The 25,097-nt window shown below is 52.8% G+C and overlaps 3 protein-coding genes across 7 annotated transcripts in view; 1 reads left to right on the top strand and 2 right to left on the bottom strand.

Annotated features, from left to right (window-relative positions):
- The window catches only part of GPSM1 (G protein signaling modulator 1), a 144,845-nt gene extending 140,786 nt beyond the window's left edge, over positions 1 to 4,059 (top strand). For 4 of the 5 annotated variants that reach the window (XM_084649704.1, XM_084649701.1, XM_084649702.1 and 1 more), the window contains one exon: positions 208 to 4,058. In XM_084649704.1, coding sequence (XP_084505830.1) covers positions 208 to 387 — 180 coding nt within the window. In that variant the 3' untranslated portion in view covers positions 388 to 4,058. Of the gene's footprint in view, positions 1 to 207 lie in introns of all 5 variants that reach the window. The other variant, XM_084649700.1, reaches the window with a different exon arrangement.
- On the bottom strand, positions 3,316 to 18,333 carry LOC311531884 (uncharacterized protein). The gene is made up of 11 exons (XM_084649705.1): positions 18,160 to 18,333; positions 15,039 to 17,593; positions 12,238 to 12,413; positions 11,966 to 12,070; positions 11,341 to 11,443; positions 9,595 to 9,737; positions 7,419 to 7,583; positions 6,290 to 6,444; positions 5,224 to 5,476; positions 4,077 to 4,156; positions 3,316 to 3,457 (listed from the first exon to the last, which is right to left on the bottom strand). The coding sequence occupies exons 2-9, from the start codon at positions 15,244 to 15,246 to the stop codon at positions 5,287 to 5,289; spliced, it is 1,245 nt and encodes a 414-aa protein (XP_084505831.1). The 5' UTR covers positions 15,247 to 17,593; positions 18,160 to 18,333; the 3' UTR covers positions 3,316 to 3,457; positions 4,077 to 4,156; positions 5,224 to 5,286.
- Positions 18,334 to 21,653: 3,320 nt separating this feature from the next.
- On the bottom strand, positions 21,654 to 24,033 carry DNLZ (DNL-type zinc finger). Its single transcript, XM_084649776.1, has 3 exons — positions 23,809 to 24,033; positions 22,696 to 22,835; positions 21,654 to 21,933 (listed from the first exon to the last, which is right to left on the bottom strand). Exons 1-3 carry the CDS (start codon positions 24,016 to 24,018, stop codon positions 21,762 to 21,764), a joined length of 522 nt encoding a protein of 173 aa, XP_084505902.1. The 5' UTR covers positions 24,019 to 24,033; the 3' UTR covers positions 21,654 to 21,761.
- Positions 24,034 to 25,097: the final 1,064 nt, after the last annotated feature.

Genomic DNA, 25,097 nt, shown 5'->3' with positions numbered 1-25,097 from the left:
CTCAGGGCCACCGTTTCCAGGGTGGGATTCTTCTGCCCTTTCTTGCCACCTCCTCGTGGCAACCCCTTTCGCCTATAGCCAGCTGCAGGGAGCTCGCTGTCCCCCCAGCAGGACAAAGTCAGCTGTCACTGAATCCCCTGGTCCCTGCGCTCAGGCGGGAACTGTTTCTAATGCCTGTTTCTCCTCCCCTCCCCTCCGCCGTGCCAGTCATCCCGGATAGACGACCAGCGCTGCGCTCCGCCGGACACCGTCCCCCGTGGCCCCACCATGCCCGACGAAGACTTCTTCAGCCTCATCCAGCGTGTCCAGGCCAAGCGTATGGACGAGCAGAGGGTGGATCTGGCTTCAGCCCAGGAGGAGCAGCAGAGGAGACCTAGCTCCAGCTAAGAATTGGGGTTTGCTTTGAGGAAAGCAACATCTGTTTAAAACCTGAGCCTGGCTGTTCCGTGGCAGACTGTCCCGGTGAGGAGTAGCCCTGCTCAGTGAAGGGGGGTGTGTGTGGAGGGGAAGGGGGCGTTTCCTACCGCTTTGGTAGTTTTGTCTTTCTTTGGAGTAGGGGCCAGGCAGGTTCACCAGTTGGGGACAGTTTTTCTTTATGGCTTTTTATACAAACAATGACTCTTCTACAGCTGAACAAAGCTAGGAGGAACTGCTCACGCAGGGCTGGGCGCCAGGGAAGTAGACTGAGACAACCGGTGAATTGGCTGCTGCAGTCCCCCCGCCAGCAGTGCCTGAGAGCGTCTGCACCTCCCTGCCGAGCTCTGTGGGGAAGGGGTGTCCAGCTGGGCTGGGGTGCAACCGTGGAGAAGCTGAAGGCAGCCAGCAGTTAGTGTAACCCTGAGCCCTGGCTGCAGCCCGTGGTCCCACGTTCCGTTAGGTATTTTATTTCTGCAACACGTGGGTTAACGGGGACCCTCTCTTTGCTGTGGACTCCTCCCTCCCTGCTTACCGTCTGGCTAGGAGACGTTTGGAGCTGTCCTCACCAGCCTGCCAAGGTGGCAGCAGCAGCCCTTGGAACTGGGGTCCTGCCCTGCAGGGCCGAGCTTGGCTTTTTCCCACAGGGCTGAGCAAGCCCAGTTCAGCTGCTGTGCGCACGTGGGGCTGCCACTGTTTATGGCAATGCCCCCCCGCAAAAGCAGCCGCATCAAGGAGGTTGCCCATAACTATCTCCACAGCCAGCACATTCAGGGCCCAGGGAGATCCTCTGACCATGAACCAAGAGGTCCCCAGTATACTTGGTACTAGCCCCTGCCAGCTGTTGGCCTGTGTGACAGTGCTGCTGGTTGGTTGTGGCATGGCTGGCAGCAAACCCCGTCACAGACCCACTGGGGACCCGGCGGGTTCAGGTTGAAGCAGAGCCGCAGGAGCGGAAACTTGGTTTGCTGTGTGTTGTGAAGCTGGAAGCTGTCAATTGGGCACCGTTCACTGCTCTGGGAATACAGGTGCCCTGTGTTTTTAAAGGAAAGCCGTTAGTCTGGCCAGTGTGAATCTAGCTTAGAGCACTGCCCCCATCCATGGGGCTTCATAACATTCCTCTTTTCTCTTGCAGTAGTAGCTAGAGGCCTCCAGCCTGGTCGGCACAGGAGCACACAGGGAATGGGCCAACTTTGGTGGGGACTTGTCACTTTCAAATAGGCTGAAAAACAACCCTCCTGCCTAACACAGAATGGGGCTAGCCACCCTCAAGTTTAGCTGTACAGAGGTGCCCCTTTGCACTGCTGCGCTAGCTGGGACTGGCAGGGCTGCATCAGTCCTCTGGTGGGCCTTCCAGCTACTGTTCATCTCCCCGCAAGTCCATTGCTGAGTCCCCGTTGCCCCCGCGTCTCTCTCAGGAGCGGCCTTCATGGAAAATTTCCAGCAGCAAGAAATTCAGCCAGGCACCACTTAGCCCAGCTGGGGGGAGGCCCTAACATGTGTAGATGTCCTAGGTGTGAGCAGGTAAAATTCACCCCTCACTACTGCTGGAGGGATCAACCAATGCAAGGACTGGTTCAGGGGCACCATCAGTCCCTGCATTGTATTCAGTAAGAGGGGCCACCTCGCTCCTGGGCTCCTGCTGTTACAACAACATGACCAGCAGAGGACTCGTGACCGTGCGGCGCTTGGCCAGGCCACAAACTGGAATCTGACCAATCAGCTTGCAGAGTGTGACGTATTTGCCATATACTTGAATGTATGAGCTTATTTATTTTTTACATGTGCATTTGCTAATGTCATTTTAAGAGGGAATTTTAACCCACCAGGTACTTGTTTTTTCCTTAAAAAATAATAATCTGCCAAATGAATTAATATATAGAAATACATAGGGCTTGGGGGGGGAGGGGAGGGGTTGTGCTTAATAAACATTTGTGGTCCAAACTTCCAGGCCAAGAGTAACTTTCTACTGCTTCACCAGAACACAGCAGCCCCTTGTCTGGGCTGAGGACTCCCAGCCCAGGAGAGAAGGCAGGAACCAAGGCCTCTGGGTGTTTTGTTTTTTTTCGGAGAACTCCACCAGCAGTGCAAGCAAAGCCCTGCCTGGGGAAAGTGCACATGCTAAAGTTTAAGCAGATGTTTACGAGCTTCCCGGGTCTCAATCAAAGCATTGGGCCGTCAGGGCTCGTGCTGCAGGGCTCGTGGGGAACAGTAACTAGCTCTCCCAGCCAATGAGGACAGGCCCATGACTGGTTTCTGTCTCCAAACAATTGCTTGAACTGTCTGTCCTACAGAGCAGTCACAGAAGGCAAGCTGCGATGGGACAGCCCACTCCCCCAAAGGAGGCCTCTCTCACCCCGTGCAATCCTCCCTTAAGGGACCAAGAGCCAAGTCCCCACCCAAGCTGTGCACACGCCTGTCCAGGTACAAAGGCTCAGGTTGGTCACACATACCTGCTCCAGGGCCCCGGCCTCTCTCCCTGCGGGCATGCAGCCGGCGGACTCGGTTTCAGAAGTCAAGAGCCACGCCAGGTAGAATTCTGACCCCTACCTGAAGCGATAGCCTTTGAATCCTCTCCAGGGAGACAGGACTTGCAAGGGTGGCCACAGATTCCCCAGGCCCAGCACGGCTGTTTGACTCTTCACGGCTGCCTTCTCACACTAGCTTTAGGTCAGCCACTGGACGCTCCCAGACGCTCTGGCTTTGCTTGCTGGTAGTGAGGCCATATCAATAACCAGAGGACTGCTGAATAGCAGGGAACCCCCTACGTGCCAGTGTGGTCAGGGCTGGACATTGTTGGCCCTACCCAGGGCAGCATAAAGTCAGTGGCCAGCTGAGGTGAACAGTGATCTCAGCCTCCCCACGCGCGTGCTGTCCTTCAGCTTTCACGAGGAAGCAGGTGGCATTCGCCTGTGGAGCTGAGAGCAGCCCCCGCAGCTGAGCTGGCAAACTGCGTTCTGCGACCCACGCTCCAGCCCCCGGGAGCACTGGGGCAACCCCGTGCGCTGCTAACGAGGAGGATGAGGCTGCTGGGGAGGGCAAGCTGCGGAGACGCAAAGCAGAGGCACGGTAAGTAGGCTAGGGACAGACCTGACAGCTAGCCCCCAGGTACGGACCAAGGCAGAAGAGAACCACGGAAGGATGGGACTCTCCAAGCAGAGAGGAACAGCGCACGCCGAGGCTGTAGGCAATGCCCAGCCCTTTGGAAAGGGGGGAGGTGGGGTCAGATGCCTGACATTTCCATTGCCATCTGGTGGGCAGCGGAGAAGGGGTTTGAGATTCTGCAGGAGGGACAGCTGCATGTCTGCACTGTCATCACACCAGCAGCCTCTCTTGCCAGGCCAAGGGGGAACCGAATGCTTAACCCTGCACAGGCTCCTGCTACAGAGTCAGACTGCAGCGGGGCTGGCCCAGGGAGTGGAGGGGATTTGTGGTTAGCATACTGTACCAGCAGACAGGAGCCCTAGGACTGACTCCCCGCCTCTCACTCCCCTGGACTGGCTGGGAAGATGGCGCCCCCTCGGGCTGAGCAAAGGGCAGAACAGTCAAAGCCTGGAGCTAGCAGTTTGGAGCCGGGCTACGAGCGTGAGCAGTGGGGTAAAGGGCAAGTCCACCAGAAATGCTAAGGGAAGGTGAAGGGGGAAGCTCACAAAGGCTGTTACCGGCCGTCAGGTCTTGACACCTCCTGCCAGCTGGGATGGGAGCCTCGGTTCTCGGGTGGGCAGTGGGCCCCTCACAGCACCTAGGGAACAGAAGTCACCCAATGTGAGCGTTTTCTGAGGAGAATGGCCATGTAAGGGGTGTGCAGGGGACAACCCCCTGCCAGATTGCTATGCAATCAACAGCTTTTGCCCCATGCACCGGGGGGAAATCCTCGCACTTCAAAGTTGCTTTCTCCATGGCACATGTTACCCTTCCTCACAGTTTCAGAGCAGCATACCGAGGGCTAAGGGGTCTGGCAGAGAAAGGGCTGAGGGTAGCACCACTTGGGGATAAGGGGAGACAGGCTGTAAACCATCAACCTGCATTTACAGCAGGTTCAGAATAGTAACAGGGATAGATAGTGCCCCAAAGCCGAGGAGGGCAGCAACTGACCGGCACCATGCACCAGACCAGGAAAGTTTTGGACAAGAGCAGCAGGGTAAACACCTACTCCAACAAGACATGCCAGGGGCTCTCTGGGATGCAGACATGGTGGTCGCACATGCACAGTGGGGAAATGGCTTGCAATACCATTTGTATATCTCAGGAGGAGGAAAGGTGGCAGCAGCCTGGCTGGGATTTGAACCTGTAATCTCAGAGAGCCTCTGGAGCCCAGGTTACATCCCCAGCAGAGGAGTTATGTTGTGGTACATCTATGTACCCGCACCCTAGGCCTGCTGTCGGAACAGCCAGGGAAGTATTTGGCTGAGCTCTCTGGCCCGTCCTGCTTTGCTAGGTCACTTCCCAGCTTCCTGCTGTCATCCTGTGCAGTGGACATGTCTCACCCCAGCTCCCCGCACAGACCTGCTCTCATCTGTCTATCCATTGCTGCACCCCAGCTGAAGATGCAGGGGGGATTCTAGATCATTCCAAGGCTCCCTTCCCCTCACGGTTGCCCGGGGAGGTGTCCCTCTGCTTTGGCCTAACATTTGCTCAAGAGCTACCATGGGTCACAGCCCTTCCCGAGACCCCGGCTAGCCCATGGGGGTGGGAGTGTTACACCTCTCCTCCTAGGAGCCCCCAGGAAATCGCTCTCCCCATGTATTTATTGCTGTCATGCAATTCCGAAGCCAACGCCAGCAGCGCAAGGCCTGGGCCCAAACTCACCAAGAAACTGGCCTCCTGTGTTAACGGATCCTGGAACAGCGCCGTTGCTTGCCCCCATCAGGATCAAAGGAGGCTGCAGCTCTTGGCCTTTCCATAGTTCCTCTGCTCCCTGCATCTACTGATGGGGTGGACACATCCCGGAGTCTGGACCAAGAAGCTGAGAGCGAGCAAGAGACTGGGCCGGGGGTGAAGGCTGCGCAGGGTGGGCCGGATCCCTCGGGTAGCCAAGTCCCTGTGGATGCTGCTGCTCAGTCTAAGGGGTGGGAGAGAAGATGTCAATCAGTCTGCAGGGAAAGTTACACAGAGTGCCCACAAGGTCAAGGCAGGTGCACGCCGCTCGCCCCCATAAGCATCTCCTTAAGCCTTGCAGTCTGGCAGCCCTTGGAGTCAATCAGCACTGATAAGAGCATCAGTTCAGCCTCCTCACGTTAAGGGCTCTGCCATGGTGACACCTGCGGGATGAGCCACAGGAGGACTGGGCAATGGTTAGTATAAATCCCGTGGTCTTACATAGCACATTCCACCACCCGCAGCTCTCAAAGCACTTCTCAACTGTGGTCGTGCTTTGCATGTGGAAATATGGCCCAACCTTCACAAAGCACCTTCCTTCCCCAGAGCACGGCACTCTTCACAGGCTAGCAGGGGTTGCTCCCGACACCGGGGGAGGCAGTCGGCAGCTATTGAACAGCACATGGCTGCAGGGGGACAGTGTCCACGTGGCCGGCAGGGGGAGTTCCTAGGAGGCAGGACACAGTTACCCAGAGCGCGAGGGCTAACGCTTGTCCTGCTAGAGGTCTCACTGGGAGCCACAGATGACCAGGCCAGTGGGTTTACGTTTACAAGAGGCCTGTGCTCTGGTTGCTAAAATGACCGGGACATTCCTAGCACTGGTTCCTGGATTGGCTAACCCCACGTAAATTGCCCCTCTCTAAAGCATTTGGGATACTGGGCTAAATCCCCAGCTGGAGTAAGTCAACACTGTCCCATTGACTTTGATGGAGCTGCGCTGATTTACAGCAGCTGAGGATACGGCCCACAGCTGGTGATGTTTTACCAGACATATTACCTGGCTCTGTGCGGCAGGGGGCTGGAGAGGGTGAGAGGAGAGAACGTGTCAGCTGGCCTTCTGGTACAAGGTGATATCTCCACCCCAGTGCCGGGCGGTGCTGAGACAATGCTAGAGACAAGCATGGCCTGCGGCGGGGGGCAGGGGTCCAGAGCCTGCCAGGGAGACAGAAAGGAAGATCATTGCCAAGGTCACCAGACTATCACAGCAGTGGGTCACTCCAGGGCGATGCAGCCTAGTGGTTGGGGCAGAGCATTGGAAGCTGGGATTCCTGGCTTTTTATTCACGGTTCCTTAACCTTTCTGTTAGCCAGGCCTCTCTGTTAGAGATAAGGGGGGAGGGACTTGGACAAAGCACTGTATGGGACTCTGGGTTCCATTCCAATTAGTGCCAACAGACTCCCTGTGCCTCAGTTTCCCCATTACATAGGGTAAAAGCACTTCCTTCCCCTCCCTTCTTTGTCTGTCTTTTTATATAGTAAGCTCTTCAGTGCAGAGATTAGAAAGAGGACAGCGATCGATTATTCTCCACGTCAAGGAAGGTAGGACAGGACACAATGGGTTTAATCTGCATCAAGCGAGATTTAGATTAGAGATCAGGAAAAACTTTCTACCTACAAGGGCAGTTCAGCTCAGGAACTGCTTCTCAGGGAGGTGGTGGAATCGCCGTCATAGGAGGTTTTTACGGACAGGCTGGACAAACCCTTGTCAGGGATGGTCTAGGGTTACTTGGTCCTGGCTCAGCACAGGCGAGGGGATTTGATGACCTCGTGAGGTCCCTTCCATTTCTAGGATTCCATGAGGGCAGACAGACTAGCTGCTCCAGCAGCAACTCATCAGCCCCTAGGGCTTGGGCTGAGACTGGACACCATGCACCATGTATGGGCAGAGGGGGCTCTCCATAGAGCTGCAGGTTCAAGCACTAGGCGAGGCTCCCGCATGCTGTCTGCACTGCGACCTCTCGCTCCAGGGGTCCTAGCCACCGGCTACTGCCAGCTCCAAGCAGGTCTTTGTGAGCAGGAAGGAAAGCAGCCCCCCAGGGAGAGTTGCATTCAACAGCCCTCAGGATGCCCTTCCTCCCTGCCGGTCAACGGCCACAGAGTCCACCCCAAACAAGCCCTTCTACTCACACCAGTTCCAGAGGTGGGTGGCTCGCCAGCTGAGGCTGGCCCATGGACAGAGGCTGAAGGCAGCTCCTGGGAACCAGCTGTGGAGGGGGAAGCCAGTGATGGTGCCTGACTGGGTTGCGCTCTCTCCCCAGCATCAGAACCCTTCTTGTTTGGCTTGGGGTTCTCCTACAGGCGGGACGGGAAGCCAGGAGGTTAACGGAGCAGAAGGGGAGAAAATATGGCAACAGAACACACAATGAGCCGGCTCCTCTGGTCTGTGTTTGGGGTGCCACAGACCAGGCTGAACCCGGCTCCTGATAACCCCCTTTACGCAGCCTCCCTCCTGTCACAGTTTTGACCTCAGACGCCCACCCTGCAGCCACTAGCCCACCACACTGGGATCAGGGCTGTTTGCTCAGCCTCTCTGTGTAGGACTGCCTGATAGTCCCCGGGAGCTCCACGCCCTTAAAACGGGCGGTCTCCCCAGCGTCTGCCAGGGGGCCAGCTGGGGTGACCGCCGGCTAGGCCCACATGCTGCAGAAGGCTGATGCCATTCAAGGTTAGAACGGAGGCTGCAAAGGTCACGTTGATAAAAGCAGGGGAATCCCATAGATGTGCCTAATCCATTCATCTGGACCAAACAGCCCATGTGATGCTGGGGCCTCTGAGCAGAGAGAAAAGGACCCATCCAGAGAGTTCTTGCTCTCCAAGGCCAAGACACCCCGCCCGGCACAGCAACAAGGAAATACATAGCATGGGCCAACCCTGTTCTCACCCACAGGTGGCATGGCAGTCACCAGGGCACTTGAGAGGGCACAACTGAGCCATAGAGGGCAGGGTGCCTTTAGAAGACACCCAGTCCCACCGTGTGGGAGAGCTGGGGCTCACGCCTTGCCCTTGGACTGGTGGGAGTTGGCAGCAGGGGGGAAGCAGCCCTTGGCATTAGGATGGCAGGGGCACCTCCTCCCGGCCAGCCAAGGACCAGCCTTGATGGGTTCCTCTTGAAGGCTGATGAGGAGCAGGGTAAGGAAACAGAGGGAAAAGGGCTGGATGGGGATTGTTATTTCAGGCAGTTTGGAGACAGGTGCCAAGGTTCAGCCCGTTCTGAGGAGCGACTCCATGGGACCTGGGCTATTTCCCATGTGCTGTTGCTTCAGCGCTGAGGCCGGACACTTCCCTCCCCTCTCCTCAGGGCCCTCACCCTGTTCTTGCTTCAGCCGTTGACCCTCATCTGGCTGAAAAGTCTTTCACCCCCCCCATACGTTGCAGTCCACAGCTGGAGGGCTGTCCTAGGCTGCTCACAAAGCTGGCCCTTTTGGGACCTCTCCAGGATGAAATGTGATGATGGAGTGAGTTAGCTCCCCTGTGATATCACCCTGACTCTGGACCGTCCCATCCAGGCAGGCAGAGGATGCTGTATCACGGTACACTGGGGAACTGCCTTCTGTTGGTTCCAGACCAGCCCCGGGTCCCAGCAGACAGGGCCATGCTCGTTGAGAACAAAAGGCCAGACTAAGAGCTCATCGAGCGTCCTTCATCCGCAGCTGCTGTGCTCAAGGCTCACAGGTGAAAGTAACCAGTAAGGCAGTTAGGACCATCCCACATCACAGGCCCAGGGACTCTGATTATGTACTTGTATCATAGCACCCAGAGGCCCTGATCACGGACGAGGGTCTCGCTGTGCGAGGGGCTGGACAAACACAGAACAGAAAGGCAGGCCCCTGCCCCTTGGAGTTTACAATCGGAAGAACCAACCGCTCTCCTGTCTCTGGCAGTGACCTATAGCCGATGCTTCACAGAAAGACACACGCACCCTCCCGACCAAACAGTCAGTGATGTCTCAGGGCAAATCCCCTTCCAACCCCAGAGACCACCACAGAAGCCCTGACGCACGAGGGTCGGTATCGTCACAACTTGGTGCCCTCGTTACCTCAGTAGCCTGGTTGCCTAGGTTACACCTGCTTGCACAGAGAGCTAATCGGTGTTTAAACCCATCCAACATACCCACCCCTATGAAGAAAGCAGGAGCCACAGCCCATGCCCCTCCCGCAGCCAGTCCCCCCTTCCCCTGCATACGAGGCCTTTACACGAGCAGTTAGCAAAACATAGCAATAAATGCACATCATGAAAAATACGGGCCCGAAGCGGAAACTCCGTGGGGGGAGAAGCAGCTTTGGGACAGCCCTTTGGTACCAACCTTCCTCCACTGCTTGAGTTTGTGGGGAGGGGGCTCCCTATCTCCCCCCAGCCTCATCATCTGCTCGTTAACCTTGCTAACGGTGCTCGGGCTGGAACCGGTCACCCACGATCTGAAGTGGTAACAGTTACACCTACAGCCCCCTGCAGGCAAACAGGAAACGGTGCGATCAGGGGCACAGGGCCTTCTTGCCTGCGCAGCCAGGATAAATGCCAGGGCATCGGGGGTCTGATGCAAACCCCACGCAATGGGTGTGAATGGGCTTTGCAACGGGCCCCAGAAGAACAAGATCAGCGGGGGTCTGCCCTGCACCAACAACATCTGTATTTTCTTAGCAGGGCTCAGGTGGGGCTTTTCCCTTTTCCAGACTGTTTGGAGGGTTTCAGTGCCCTGGCCGCTTGGTCCCACACAGACGACACGGCACCTGCAAACAGGAGATCCAGGCCTTACAACCATCGGTGCCAAGAGAACCTCCAGGAGCTCCATCGAGCCTTTGAACCTCTTTGTTGGCCTTTGCTGTTTTAGGAGGGCAGCGCAGGGATCTGATTCCAGCAGCAGAGGGCAGTGGCATGTGCACACATCGTGTTTCCAAATAAACCCCGAGCTTTGCTCTGCGTTTATTCGTAAAGTCCAAAGCCAGCAGGGATCACTGTGATCATCTAGTCCGGCCTCTGTACAACACAGACCACAGAACGTCCCCACAACAATTCCACCATGACCCTCGGTAAGTTGCTCCAATGGTTAGTTACTCTCCCTGTTAAAAATGTACCCACCTTACTCCCAGTCTGAATTTGTCTAGCTTCAACTTCCAGCCACTGGATCATGTTAGACTTTCTTCTGCTAGAGCAAAGAGCCCATCGTCAAATGTCTTCTTCCCCTGTCGGTACTTACAGACGGCGATCAAGTCACCCCATAACCTTCTCTTTGTTAAACTAAATAGATTGAGCTTCGAGTCTATCACTAGTTCCTTTACTCAGTTTGTTCTCTGAACCCTCTCCAATTTATCAACATCCTTCTCCATTTGTGGACCCCAAACTGGACCCAGGATTCCAGTAGCGGTCTTACCACTGCCAAATACAGAGGTAAAATAACTTCTACTCCCACCCAAGATTCCCCTGGTTATATGTCTCAGAATCACATTAGCTGTTTTGGCCACAGCACTGCATGGGGAGCTCACGTTCAGCTGATTATCCACCATGACCCCCCAAATCTTTGTCAGAGTCACTGCTTCCCAGGCTAGAGACCCCCTCCTGCAAGTGTGGCCAATATTCTTTATTCCTAGATGTATATGTTTACATTTAGTTGTACTAAAAGGGCCTATTGTTTGCGAGGGCCCAGTTTACCAAGAGATCCGGATCACTCAGTATTCATGACCTGTCCTCTTCAGGATTTACCACTCCCCCAGTCTGTGTGTCATCAGCCAACTTTATCAGCAAAGATTTTGTGTTTCCAGCACATCCAAAGGTAAGGGGCTCAGGACATCCCCGGGAGGATGAGGAGCACATGTTTAGATATGGAGGCATGATGTCCGTGGGCAAAAGGGTGCACAACCTGTGCCTACAGTTATGCAGTAAGTTGCCACCACTGTGCACACAACTGGATAGGTGTCTAAATTCCCTTCTGCGCATGCCCATTATGGTAATGTTCACACCCGTGCAGCTGCTTCTCAGAGGGAACGTAGTGTCTTTCAGTTTATGGCAGACCTGTGCGATCACCAGAGGGACACAGCACATGCTTACAACTCACCTGAGGGCGTTAGCATTTCAGCTAGGACTCGGTGGGCCTCTGACTGGCCCATTAATGCTCGATCCCTCCAGTGCTGCAGCAGCCGGCCGTAGGTGTGGGCCATCTAGGAAGGAGCCAAAGGAGACAGCACATAGGAAACCTGTATGCTATATGGTACAGTCCATATCCATGCCAGGCCGCCTGATCCACCCCCATCGGAGTGAAAACAGGCTGGACACCCACCTCCCAGGCATGTGGAGCAAGAAGGGGACACTAACACATCAGGCCAATGCCCAATGCAGTCTAGGGAAAGGAAGAGAGCCCTGGAGACTGGATGGTTTTATTTTAAATATTTGAGTGAGGGAAACTGAGGCACAAACAGATTAAGTGACTTGCCCAGAGTCTCATGGTGAATCAGAGGCAGAGGTAGGACTAGAACCCAGGAGCTCTGGCTTTTAGTCCCCCTAGCTCTAGCCCTCGCGGCCTCCCCAGGACCCTTTGGCAGAGAGGCATTGGTATGCCAGATGTTCATTTTTTCTATATCTGACTGACTTGCTCTGAAGGCGCGATCTGCCCCACCGCTTCTGCGAGCCTGGCATCCCCGACACCCTCGTCCCCGCAGTGTGGGGGCACCTGGAGTATTTACCACTGTGAAGTTGTCCGCACAGCACTCCTCTTCGCCAAGTTCTGCAATGGGCTTGAGGAGCCCCGGAGCTCCTTTCCCCTTCTTCCGCTCAGCTCTGGCGGGCTTCTGTAGGGAACACCAGGCTTTCACTAGCAACCCCCTTGGGGTGTAACTCCGCCTGCCCCCACTGCCCAAAACACTCCATCCCCATCTCTAGACTGGTTAGCACCACACTGCCCCACACAACCCCATCCTCGGGGCAGGAAAGGGGGGACATTCATATTTCAACTTACCTGGCTGCTAGTTTGGAGCTTCTTATGCAGGAAGTTGTTGGAGTATCCCAGAATCCTTTGCGTGACTCTCTCGCATAGTTTCAGCTCTTCACGCAACACCCTCTGGTTCTTCAGGACAAAGTCCTCGAAGGCTAGGGACCTCCGCTGGCCACTTCCCAGCCCCGATGGCTCTCCTCCTTGAGGAAATCAACAGGACAGTGTTGTTACCTTGGCTCAGGGCCTCAGCGCACTGCATGGAATCAGGGTGCCTACCCCTCATTTCACTATTGGAGAAAGGCTGGGAAAACGCTTGCCCCAAACAAATTATACACTGAATTCATACCGGTGCTGAGAAAAGAACCCAGGAATCCCAAGGCCCGGTCCCCTGCTCTAACCACTGGACAACATAGCCACTCAAAAACCAGCTAGGCTTGCTGGCAGCCAGTACCACCCCATGGGTCTGCAGAGGCCCTGGGAGCCTATGGACACCGGAGACAATAGCACGTCATCACCCCAAATCCCTTCCCTGTACGTCTCCCTCTCTCTCTCTCTGGACTGGAAGTGATCAGTTGTCACCCTAAGCTCTGTTCTTGTCCATGATTATCGGCATTTCCCATGAGTCAGCTGGGGCAGAGCCCTGGCAGCAACACATTGGAGGACCCTGATGGAGAATCCTGCCTGGGAAGGCTCTGCCCACGCGCACGACCCCTCAGCTAGGGGACATGCTGCTTACACCGCGGATGCTCCATTATTCCCCAGGGGTTTCACCCCACCCCACTCCTTGCCTCCTGGGCTCCCCGGCTTTCTGGCTGGCCCCGTCACTGCAGAACTTCACGGCTTTCAGTTGCTTGGATTCCTGCAGCAACTTCAAGAACTCGAGGGCTCGTGTACAGCTCTCGCTCTCGCCCAGCCCTGCCAAAGGAGCAGCATGTCAGCCACATGTGGACGGGGGGGCTCTACAAAGAGTTGTGCCCTGCTATGAGGAGCTGCTGAGCCCTCCGGGAAAGGGAGGCCCATGGGATTCGATCCAAGAGGCTGGGATTGATGGGGCAGACATTTCAGCTTTGGCTGACAGCGCCCACAGGACCCAGCCTTCCTCCCTCCTTGCATTACACTAATGCTGGGGACTATTTTTTATGGCTCACTTGGTGGCACCCTCACTGTGTGCACCACCAGGTCATGGGTTCAAATCCCACCCTAGGGTGTGAGTCAATAGCTCAAAGCAGACACTGGCAGTGATGGAGCGAGATGCCACCTTTTGGGAGTTACAGCCAGCGCCCTCTCGGGGGGAGGGCAGGTGAATGCGTGAGCTGCTTTTCGAGAAGCACATGGACTAAGCCACGCGTGTCGGTCAATCTTCCCGATAGCATTCGGGCACCATCGCGGTGGTCTACAAACGTTTCCCGTAGTTAATAGGTGGAAGTTTTAAACAACCTGACTCCCTGGGACCTCAGGTTGATATTCTGGCTGGGGTGACCCAGCCCTTCCCCTCTTTCTGAGCCAGATGAAGAGAGGCCTGTACAGTTCCCGACATGTGGGGCTTTCCAAGACGACCTTAGAACAAAGGTCCAGTCAGCGGTAGAGGGACACCAAGCTCACGGCAGTTTTTAAAGGGTATGACTACATCCCAGTGTTCTTGCTAACATGTCCCGTTCCTGTCACTAACACATTCTACACTCGCAGGTTGCCACCCTCCACCCCAGCAATGGCTGCATTTCAGTAGTGCACTAAGTACAGAGCTCTGGGATGAACAGCACTACGTTATATTACTCTAGGTCCATCTCCACCCACCTGGGGCTTTGAGATAATTCTGGAGGCAGAGGCAGGGTTTCCTGGTATAGGCAGGACAGCAGAGCTTGCTCCCATCCTGGTCCCCCACCATGGACCGTCCAAACGCCTGCAGCTGCTCTTCATGCCGCTTCCTCTCGTCCAGCCCAGGATCCTTCACAGGGTTCGGAGTGCTCCGAGGCCTGCTAAGTGTCAGGCCCAGGGGAGACAGCCCCGCCCCCGGAGGAGTTACAGCCAATGGTTATTACAGCTAGCGAAGGACGAGCTGTAATATTTTGCGTTTTCACACCTACGCGCAGAGCTGCTAACACAACAAGGGCCGGATCGCAGCAGTAGCACCTGGAGACGGTACGTCGCTCCCAACCGCCCCAGCTACTGCACCTCCCCTTCGCTGCTAAAAAACCCACAAAGACACTTTGGTGATACCAGTTACCACCACACCACTGACATTCTCCATGTCACTCTGGGGCTAGCCACCATGACTATATTCCTGGGACAGTAACCAAGCAGAGACAATACTGGGATCGGAGTGAAGGGCTTGGGGGACTGTTCGCAGGGAAAGGTCACTCTGCACACGTTGCAGCTGCTGGATCTCACATGGGTGGCAGCTGATAAAGGCAAAGGCCGATGACCCCACTGGGACTGGGGGGACATGATGTTCAAAGATGACCAGAGATCACCCGGGGGGGGGGCCTGGCCAGCACTTACCTGCTCACATCTAACCAGAGAATAGACTTTGGGAGAAGATCATAAGGGCCTGATCCTCTTCCTATTACAGGGAATTTTGCCACTGATTTTCAGTGGGAGCAGGATTGGGCCCTACATACAGACTGGCTGTATGGAGCCAAGATACCAAACACATCACACACAAAGCAGTGGCTGGATGGCTCAATACATGCATGGATTTTGTTTCCTGAGCAGGATTGCAGCATCCTTTGAACAAGAGGGAGAGACAGATACTGAACATAAGGTAGGGCTATCAGGTGATGCCCAGCTCAACCCCACTCAGACCACAGGAGAGCACTTTCCCTCACCCCATGCCTTGCAGAGCGTCAGCACCTGGCCTGTCCTGGGATCCCGCTTGTGGCGCGGAGAAGGCAGAGAGCTTGAGGTCTTCAGCTGGTTGCCTCTGCGGCCGGGGTCGACGATGTAAGGAGAGCTGCAGAGGTCGCAGCAGAATCCGCGCCCAGTCCCGGAATCTGGAATGACACCTACATACTGAGCATGAGAAGGGAACGGCATCTCCAGACACCGCAACCAACTAGCCACCTGCCACGTTCCCCCACAGGTCCTAGCCCCAGAGTAGCAGCACCCACTTCCCACCTCCTCACATGGGCGACCGAACAGCAGTGTCTTGACTCTATTACACAGGGTATCAAGGCTCCCTGGGATCTGAATGTGACCCAAGAGGAAATGGACTGAGATCTCTTAGCGGGAGAGGCAGAAAGCAACCTTGCAAAGCATATTTGCCATGGTGCTGAAAAGTCCTTGTGGGGTCTAGGAACACAGGAGTCACCAGACTGTACCAGATCCGGTTTCGATCTGGTCTAGCATAGGCCACCGCTGGACGCTTCAGAGGACAGTGCCAGAAACTTTGCATGTCTAGCATAATTCATACAATGCTCCTTTGCCACCCTTTCCACCCACTATCCCCAAGTCTACTTACTCAAGCCAGCTGCTCCTTTAACCCACCTTGTCTGCCCTGGCCAGCTGCACAATCCCCCCTGCTCACGTTTCTCCCTTTCACCACAATTTCCACTTCAGGAGAAAAGTTTCTTTTCTTCCTCATTCTCCTGCTCCTTCGGCGGACAGCGAGGGTGCTGGGTGGCTCTTAGACACAGCACATATTATGTTATCTGCCTCCTTCAGATAATATCAGAGCTGGACCCACATGACACAGTCCAAAGAGAAATTCACAGTCCCCTGAAGTCGGGAAGTGTTTGTTCGGACCTATGGATCTGGCTGAGGCTTGGCTCATACTTGGCATTTCATAACTATAAAGTATGATGTGACTCCTGAGAACAGTCTTGGAAAGTCAGTCAATGTTCTACCTAATTTTTGGAAAGGGGAAACTGAGGCACGGAACAGGAGAAAATGACTTTGGCCAAAGTCCCAGAGGGATTTAGCAGCAGAGTGAGGATGAGAATTCAGGAACTCCTGGTTCCCTGTTCTGTGCTCAGAGAACAGCTGTAGCCTGTGTTCAGGGATTGTACATCTCCTTGTGTTACATGGACATAACTAATGGCATCTCTGTGATTGTGTCTTAGATGAACAGAGCCATCTGTTGAGAATTTCTCTTGGGACAAATAGTCCTCTGAGAAAGTAAGTGAACAACTGACTCTCTTGCTGTGTGTGAATATGGAACCTAGCACAATAGGCCCTGTACAGACTTACAGTAAGGGACAGCCCCAGGGAGCTCCCCACCAAAAGAGACCAGGCAGACAAAGGTCTGAAGGAGAAACAGAGGGGTGAAGCGACTGGCCTGTGGTTACAAAGTCAGTGTCAGAGCTGGAATTAGAACCCAGGTCACGTGAGTCCCAGTCCAGTGCCCTATCCTCCAGACTGCACTGCCTCTTCAAGTGTGAGCACAGGACTTAAAAACCCTTCAATTTACTCCCAGCAAACCCCCCTCTATTAGTCACAAATTGCCCGAGTGCACACAACCCCCTCCCAACCCGATGTTTTTAAAAGCAGACAAAGCCTTCCAATATTTTCTGATGAAGAGCACGTTTCGTGTGTGTGTGTAGCCTGAGGGTTTGGTGCCATCGAGTCCCTGGGGGCTAGAGTCTGTACACAGTTTGCTGCAAATTTACAGAGGCAGCGGTTAGCTGAACTCCACGTGGCCACACTGACCCCTGCCGGCTTGTCAGGACTCTGCTGGCTGTAAGCTGCTCTTTGGAGCACGGCCACTGCTTTTCAGGGCTCTGCATTCAGTCTAGCCTGCTTTTGTACCGAACATAAACAGCAGCACCATCAACCTCCCGGCCCTGGTATCTATTAACCCTGTGAAATCTGGCAGGGCAAGTAAATGAGAACAGAATAATTATTTAGATTGGAAGCTCTTTGCGGGCAGAGACCATCTGTTTGTTCTGTGTTTGTACAGTGCCTAGCACCCTGGGGTCCTGGTCCAGAATTCACTGTAGACAAAGGAGGTTTTGCTCCCCCAAGCTGCAATTTGTAATATAAAATGGAAAAAATAACATGGCCTTCCTGGCCCATAAACGTCAAACAAGGCTGACAAAGAAGGAAACAAGGAACTCCAGTCCAGAATCTGATTGTTTATTCATTATTGGTATCATGGTAATGCCTAGAGGCTCTCCATTTGTGCTGGGTGCTGTACAAACAAGAGACAGTTCCTGCCTCAGAGGCTTTATAGATCTCAGGGCTCATCTGTCCATGAGCAATTCCGGAGTAAGAGTGCCTGTCTCCAAATTAGTTTAATCCACTTTAGAAGTGGATTAAGATAAACCAGAAAAGGCACTGATTCCAGAATAAGAACATCCACACAGGGAGCTATTCCAAACTAGCGATTCCATTTTCAGTTCACATCCTGCCTTATTCTGGAATAACTTTCATGTGTACATAAGCCCTACAAAGATAAAACAGCAAAGCGTGGGAGAAAGGCAGGGTTCTACTTCTACAAACAGGGAACAGAGACTCAGACAAAGTGATTTGATCTCCGCCCCAGGTCACAAGGGGAATCTGAGGCAGAGTTGGGATCTCAACCCCTCTCTCCCGGCTCCTGGCCTTAGCCACAAACTCATCCTTCACTTGCCACTCGCCTGCTTCTTTTCCTTGTGAGAGGCCAGCCTTTGGGGCTGAACCCTAGGCTGAGTGCCCCTGTGAAACCGGCAGGAGCCGAGTAAATTCGAGCGACCATGGAGCCTCAAAACCCAGGAACCCCCCACACCTCCGCTGGCACGGTCCCAGCTCAGCTTAGCCCCAGCAGCCCCTGGCCTTCTGCAGATCCAGAGGCAGGGCCAGTCAGGCTATGAACAAACCCTCAAGGCTACTAAGGGCAGTAGCCTCCCAAAAAACTACAATTCCCAGGAGCCTTGGCGGCCCCTTCCTCCCTGCTCTAGTAAGGAGAAAATGGAGTGAATTGGGCATTGTGGGGCAGGCTGGTTCCCCTCTGGTAAGGGGCTTTGCACCTACCTCAGCCATCTCAGCTCAGCCCCTGCTGTGGAAGGTGGGAGCAGCCTGGCTCCTGGCCCTTTGTGCCTCCTCCCTCCTGGCCACCCAGCACAGACCCTCAGAAGCAGCTGCAAATTCTCCCAGCGCAGGCTCTGTCTTCTCTGCTGAAAGGGGGCCGGGCAGAGCCAGTGTTAAAGGGGCAGGTGCAAAACTCCAGGGGAGTGAACAACTGACACAAACACAGACAACTGAGCAACTCATTCACCCTGCAGGCGGGAACAGAATTCAAGGGGCCTGCTCGGGTGCACAAGGATTAATCCCTTAAGTGTTGGAGCTGCAATTAGTAAACCAGCATTTAATGACTACACTGAATTAAACATCCAGCCTTTTAAACCACTCTGAACATTGTAACGTGCTCTGGAAGTGCCAAGAGTTGTTTCTGATTTAAAATCACATTCTTTTAGTGTGGACGTGTTGCCTAGTGGTTGGACAGGCTCTCAGGCGCACTGCCTCACTGCATGACTTTGGGCCGCTCTCTCCTATAACAAAATGCAAATAAACTAACCCGCTTCACAGGGGCGAAGGAAACAGTTATCTCTGAAGATTCAAAGTGCCAAGTATTATTCATATAAGGGATGGGGGGAAACAGAGGGAGAAAAGCAAAATATACAATAGCACTAGAAATTCCAATTTAGACTTTTCAGCAGTTTTGCTTCAGACAACAGTGGATTTGTTTCCCAACTAGACTTCTCCATCATGCAGATAAATACATCCCTTTCCAGGGTGTTCTTAAAATAGGTCATTCAAATCCAATCCAATACATGGACAGCGTGGAAGACCCTACAGAAACATTGCTGTGGATCTTGCAAGAGTGAGCCCCTTTGAGCAGGGATCACCTTTCTGTTCTGTGTTTGTACAGCGCCTAGCACAGTGGAGTTTTGGTCTGTGACTAAATAATAACAAACAACTTGTGGCCTGATTTTCAGAGGTGTTTATCCCCCATTGGCTGTGAATCCTCGGCAGCTCTCCAGCCTTCTCCCCCTTGTTCGTTGCTACCTTAGGTGAACAGTATCATTTAAAGAGCGGGTTCCCTATATCGCTCCCTTGCCACATGGCCCATTGAGTAGTGTAATCCCATTGTCCTTAATTAGTGTATAAACGGACCGGTAAGAGAGACTTCTTAAAGATAAGTTTGCAAGTTCATGATTACCAAAACAGCACCGAGCTCGCAGTGCTCAAGGAGAGGTATATATATTATTACATTCATTTCTAAAGCATCTGTCACAATGGAATCTCAAAAAGAAAAGGAGGACTTGTGGCACCTTAGAGACTAACCAATTTATTTGAGCATAAGCTTTCGTGAGCTACAGCTCACTTCATCGGATGCATTCAGTGGAAAATACAGAAGATGTTTTTATACACACAGACCATGAAAAAAATGGGTGTTTATCACAACAAAAGGTTTTCTCTCCCCCCACCCCACTCTCCTGCTGGTAATAGCTTATCTAAAGTGATCACTCTCCTTACAATGTATATGATAATCAAGATGGGCCATTTCCAGCACAAATCCAGGTTTTCTCCCTACTTGTGGCACCTTAGAGACTAACCTGGAGAGAAAACCTTTTGTTGTGATAAACACCCATTTTTTTCATGGTCTGTGTGTATATAAATCTCCTCACTGTATTTTCCACTGAATGCATCCGATGAAGTGAGCTGTAGCTCACGAAAGCTTATGCTCAAATAAATTGGTTAGTCTCTAAGGTGCCACAAGTACTCCTTTTCTTTTTGTAAGCATGAAGACACTCCTAGCCTTCCACCCAGAGCTGTTTGGTGGCTAAATTAACATTTCTAAAGTACTATGAGAGCTTCAGATGAATGGCACCGAGTTCATGAATATATGTGAGGTGCTCACATACTCTGGCAAGGCCATATAAGAACCTAAAGAGACAGATATTTAAGCGCAGATAAGGACTCGGGTTCTCTTTATTACACTTCAGCAAGAAAGGCCACTACACCTCAGGGCCTAGTCCGTTTTCTTCCTCCCTCCCCCAGAATAAAGGGTGTCAATCCGTCTTTCCCAAAGACAATCTGATAGGACCATTCTGCTGCAAGACGCATCATTGAAATAACATTGTGCATTAGGTCATCCTGCTAGCCTTTTAGTTTTTACTGTGGTTGATTTTAACATCCCATAATAAAATTAATAAGCACCTCGACAGTGTTTGCCAAGTGGCTCTAGGAACACTCTTCAGACTTAGGACTCATCTCCTCAGCACTTTACAAACTTTAATTAATCCTCAGAACACCCCCTGAGGAACGGAATTAGATTTCCTAATCCCCATTTTGCACCAGGGGACAATTGAGGTAGAAAGGTGAAGTGATTTGCCCAACACCATGTAGCAACGGTGGCAGAGCCCAAATTAGAACTCAGGAGCACTTGGGCACCAGCCCAGCGTTCGAGACATGCCCAGGGCAGCACAGGAAAGCAGTGCGTGTTGCTGACGGATTATGAAAGGATGAAAGTTTGTGCATGACCTGGAGAGGTTGTGTCCAGGACAGCGCAACTACTTTCTGGCTACCCCCATCATGCCTGGTGCAGACCACAATGGAGATCTTAGCCGTGGCTGACTAAACATCATCCCTCTAGCTTGTATGTGCACACACCCATCCTGCCAGAAGGCCCTGGTGCAGAACCGAGGTAGACTAACTGCAGTTCCAGTGCCTGTAAAGCAGAAACCTCTGGTTTGTCACTCACCCATTTGCTGGTTCTTGTGGCTGGAATGGAGATGAGGGAAGGCAGAGTAGGGGTCTACAGCCTGACTGCAGCAGCCCCTTGGCAGGAAGGGTGCAAAATCCTTCTCAGATAATTACAGCCAAACAACCCACGCCACAGGCTGCATTTTCCCTACAAGAAAGTGCCTTCTACAGACCAAACATTCATCCTCAGAGGAATCAGACCCCAAGTACCAGCCACCTCTGGCAGATGATTTACCAAGCTGCCTAAAGTTAATAGTGGATGCAAGAAAGAAACCAAGGTGGGGAAACAAGAGGCAGAACAGCCACCCTGCTAAGCAGCAGAGAGATCTGGGGGCATACTTCCCTGCTACAGAATCTCACTGGCTATGCAAGCTCCAATTCCATTAAGAGCCCAGCTCGGCAGCTGGTACTAGTCAATCTCTCTCCATTCAGCCATGCTGATTTATACCACCTGAGGAACTAACCTTAATATATGCAGATAGCAGATGAGAACAGCAAAACACTGCTAAAACTCACTAATTTAGTGCTTTCCCCCTCTGGGCCCAAACAAGTTAATGAAGACCTACTGGTTCCAGGCGTGGAACAAGAGAACAAAGCAGGATTCCTAGTGTCATTTAAGAAATAAGGCTGGTTTTAAAATCACCACTACATGCTACAGTGAGAACATGAAGATTCCAGCTATAAAAAACAACTCCCATGTGACTGGTCAAAGATGAAGCTGCACAGTACAAAGACAGGAATAAACCAGAGGCCAAGGCTTCCCTGATCTTGAATTTATTTAAAAATAAAAAAACACAAAGTTGAAAGGGGGAGAGAAATGGCAAAGTCTTTCTCTGCCAAGTGCAGAGCAGAGGGAACTCTGTTGATCAGGTTGTTCCCTTGCCTCCAGACTCCGAGGACCTTCCCCCACCTTCTCCCTCTGTGTGGTGATTTTGAGACTCTGTCTCTGCAGTCCTCTCCGGGAGCAGTTCCAAGGCATCCTCGCCAACCACACGTCTCACTTTCTCCCCTTTGGCTGCTAGGATTTCCTCAATGTTCCTGAATTACAAGTTAAAAAACACTAGTAACATTACAAAGGTGCCCATGAGACTAGATGTTAGATTTTGCAGCTGAGGCTTAGGGGCTCTCAGCTGCATTCTGTTTTCACCATTAGCAGGGATTCAAGTTCTGAAGATGAATATAACATTTTCTCCTAGCAGAGCGAGTCCAGGTGACTGTGGAGAAACTGGGATTACAGGCCTTTAGGGGCAACTTTCACCCAATATGATCACTAATTTGGCAACTGCACTTAAGACAGAGGTGGGATTTTCAAAGGAGTAGAAGGGAGTTGGAAGCCTTTGAAATTCAACAGGATTTGAGCACCTAACTCCTTTAGGCTCCTTTGAACATGCTAGCCAGAGACTAGCAATGATTTAATAAGGCCTGATGGAGAACAAAAGAATATCACATCCAGCAATAAGATTGCAACTAGAAACAGTGATATCTGTGCAACATGCACTTTCTAACTGTTTTGGCTACATCCCACTTAGTGGGCCTCGGTTGGGCGATTCCATTATTTATACCACCCATCTGCAACGGGTCAGAAAACTCGGCCAGGGGAGTGGAATCTTCTTACATGCTTCAGAAAGTTGGCTGAATCAGAGATTATCCCCTGCAATAACTCTCCTGAGCATTTAAACCACCACTTACAAAGCCTACAAGAAACAGAAGTCCAGTGTACCAGCTAAACCGGACTGGGGTACATTTTGATGGCCTTTCAGGGGGCAGAAGGCGGAAGGTTGCTGTCACTGACACACTTACCTTTTCCCCTCCAAATCTGAAAACCATCCCAGGTTATCTGCTATGACGTGATGATTCTTGCAACCAGGACACTTTACTATCACCACGCCATTATGATACGCTAGTTTGGAAATCGTTTTTGCTGACCGTGTTTTGCAGACCTAAAAAGTAAACAAAGTTTATTCCATGACCAAGATGCTTACATTTTATAGGTTTATTTTGTAAAAAGGCACAACTCTATTACTACCCAACAAAACCAGAGACACCGTTTATCTCAGTAAAAAGGACTTGTTTTCCCCCATCCATAACATTTCTTCAACTAAAGCGGTCATGTAGCCCCAGAAGATGATCTACCCAGCTGTATGCTCCCTTCCTATACCATTTGAACTTGGGCCAATGGAAAGAACACAGTCTCAAATGCATTCTGATTTCTGAGACTTACTGATCTTTTCTTACCCTCTTGCTGAAAGACTAATTAAAAAACCACACTGGTTTGGATTCCTAAACGTAAACTAGAATACAGATCAGTTTCTCAAACCTGATATTCTTGGTTGTTTAGGTATCATGGATTGTACTGGTTTGTGTTTTTAAACCTCAGGAAAGACCAACTCCTGTGTATTTAAGTTTATTTTGGATATGATTTAAAGGTTTGAATTTTACTATGAAAGCACAGATGGCAAATAATCAAAACATTATTATGAACTAAAACAACCCCGATGCGGATTAAAAAATATTCACCCAAAACGTGACATCTCACGTTAGCTTTGAGTAAGACATTCAAGGGATTAAATGAAACACGCACACTTTATTAATACTAAAAGAAGAGCTAAAAGGGGGAAGCAGTTTTAGTGGGCACTAGCCTTAGTCGCCTTCCCTTTTGCAATAGGGGCTGCGGGGCTACAAAACATGGTTTTATGGGGTTTAAGAGCCTCCTCGTTTGCAAGCGTGCGGCAACTCCCAGCCCCAAAACAACACAGCTGCCCCCCAAAAGATAACAGCGATATGCCCAGCTACCTTGTCCCGAGTCCTCAGCCCTCAATCACTGGGGTACCCCTCGCACCCAACTCTCAGGGCCCCCCATCACCCATCCACCCCAGCCTCTCCCCTTCCTCAGGGGCCCCCAGGCCCCCCCACCTGGCAGGTGTACACCAGCCGGTAGTGCGCGGCCTCCACCCGCCCCACGGCGCCGCCCGGCCCGGGGGCGCTGCAGAGCCCGCGAGGCCAGGCGGGCTCCGGGCAGCAGGGGCGCGGCCCTGGGGCGGCCCGAGCCCTGGGACGGGACGGCGGGGCCCATCGCCACACAGACCCCAGCCGGACCCCGAGCCTCCGCCCGGCCCGCAGCATCCCGCCCGCTCCGGCTGCCGGATGGGGCGGCCGCCGACGCTCCGGCCGCCATCTTAGGTGTGGGCAGCGAGCCTGGCTCCCCGCCCCCGCTGGGCCCGGGATATGGGAGCCCTCGTGCACCCAATCCACCGGGGTACTGGGGGGGGGGTCCCCACGCACTGGGCTACGGGGGGAGCCCGTCCTGCCCCCCTCCGGGCTACTGGGGGGGCGGGCTTTTCTATTTGCAAAATCAGAAGTAGGGCCCCTCCCCAACATCCCCGAGCTGGGCCCCCGGGGGGAGCCCTGCTCCTAGACCCCAAAATCATACACAGGAGACTCCTGTCCCTGCCCCCCACTGCAGGCCCTGCCCATTCTCCCCCTCCCCCAACCACTGAACTGGGGGGGGTCTCCCCTACTCCTCTAGACCCTATAGCCTTAAATCAACATACAAGGTCCCCATTCCCCCAGAAAAATCCATCTGATAGAAGGGATCCCTCCTTCCCCCATCCCTCAGAGTCGTAGGTGCTCTGTCCCCCACCAATGGTGGCTGGGCCATCGAGTGGCACACCTACCCCACTGTCCCCATGCCAAGTAAAGAGGCACCCTTGCTAGCCAGCCGGGGCTCTGGCCACGCAGAGCACGGACCCAGGTTTGCGCTGAGCCTGCTATCTACCACTAAAGGAGGAAGCCAGGGTCCAGTAAGGTCTCACATCCCACTTGTCAGAGTAGTGTGAGAAACCTTAGCAACCGCTGAATAGGCAAGAGAAATAAAAACCTGTTACATGGTGAAGCTATATAAGTCCACTTGCAGGTGGGCAGAAGGACAGCAGGTCATGTGCAAAGAGAGTGTGTTCTCTTCTTTGCTATTAGCATTGGACATCTACCCCTATAAACAACCAGTCGGGGTCACTATCCACACACTAGTGCTCTCTCTTTTTGATATTACACAGAGCCTTAGAAGCCCTTAACATAACAACTGCTATATATTCAAAAATGCTATTCAAGAGAGTGGAGCTAAATTAGTTTTGGTCAAACCTATGCTATTGGGTGTTTGCTTTTATATTTACTAGTGATATAGGGGCAGGCCCTTTGCACCCTGC

The sequence above is a fragment of the Lepidochelys olivacea genome (assembly GCF_965140295.1).
Source record: "Lepidochelys olivacea isolate rLepOli2 genome assembly, chromosome: 16".
Classification (NCBI taxonomy): Eukaryota; Metazoa; Chordata; order Testudines; family Cheloniidae; genus Lepidochelys; species Lepidochelys olivacea.
The sequence above is the reverse complement of the archived record's forward strand: the minus strand, read 5'-3'. Positions and strand labels throughout refer to the sequence as shown.

Bases quoted from the DNA above. Each gene is read 5' to 3' on its own strand.
- LOC311531884 (XM_084649705.1), bottom strand. From the start codon at position 15,246: ATGCCGTTCCCTTCTCATGCTCAGTATGTAGGTGTCATTCCAGATTCC. The intron at 12,071-12,237 runs GTAAGTTGAAAT...TGTTCCCTACAG, and splicing joins AGCTCCAAACTAGCAGCCAG to AAGCCCGCCAGAGCTGAGCG. The intron at 7,584-9,594 runs GTTGGTACCAAA...TCCCGCCTGTAG, and splicing joins AACTCAAGCAGTGGAGGAAG to GAGAACCCCAAGCCAAACAA.
- DNLZ (XM_084649776.1), bottom strand. From the start codon at position 24,018: ATGCTGCGGGCCGGGCGGAGGCTCGGGGTCCGGCTGGGGTCTGTGTGG. The intron at 22,836-23,808 runs GTGGGGGGGCCT...TTTACTTTTTAG, and splicing joins GGCTGGTGTACACCTGCCAG to GTCTGCAAAACACGGTCAGC. The intron at 21,934-22,695 runs GTAAGTGTGTCA...CTTGTAATTCAG, and splicing joins TCAGATTTGGAGGGGAAAAG to GAACATTGAGGAAATCCTAG.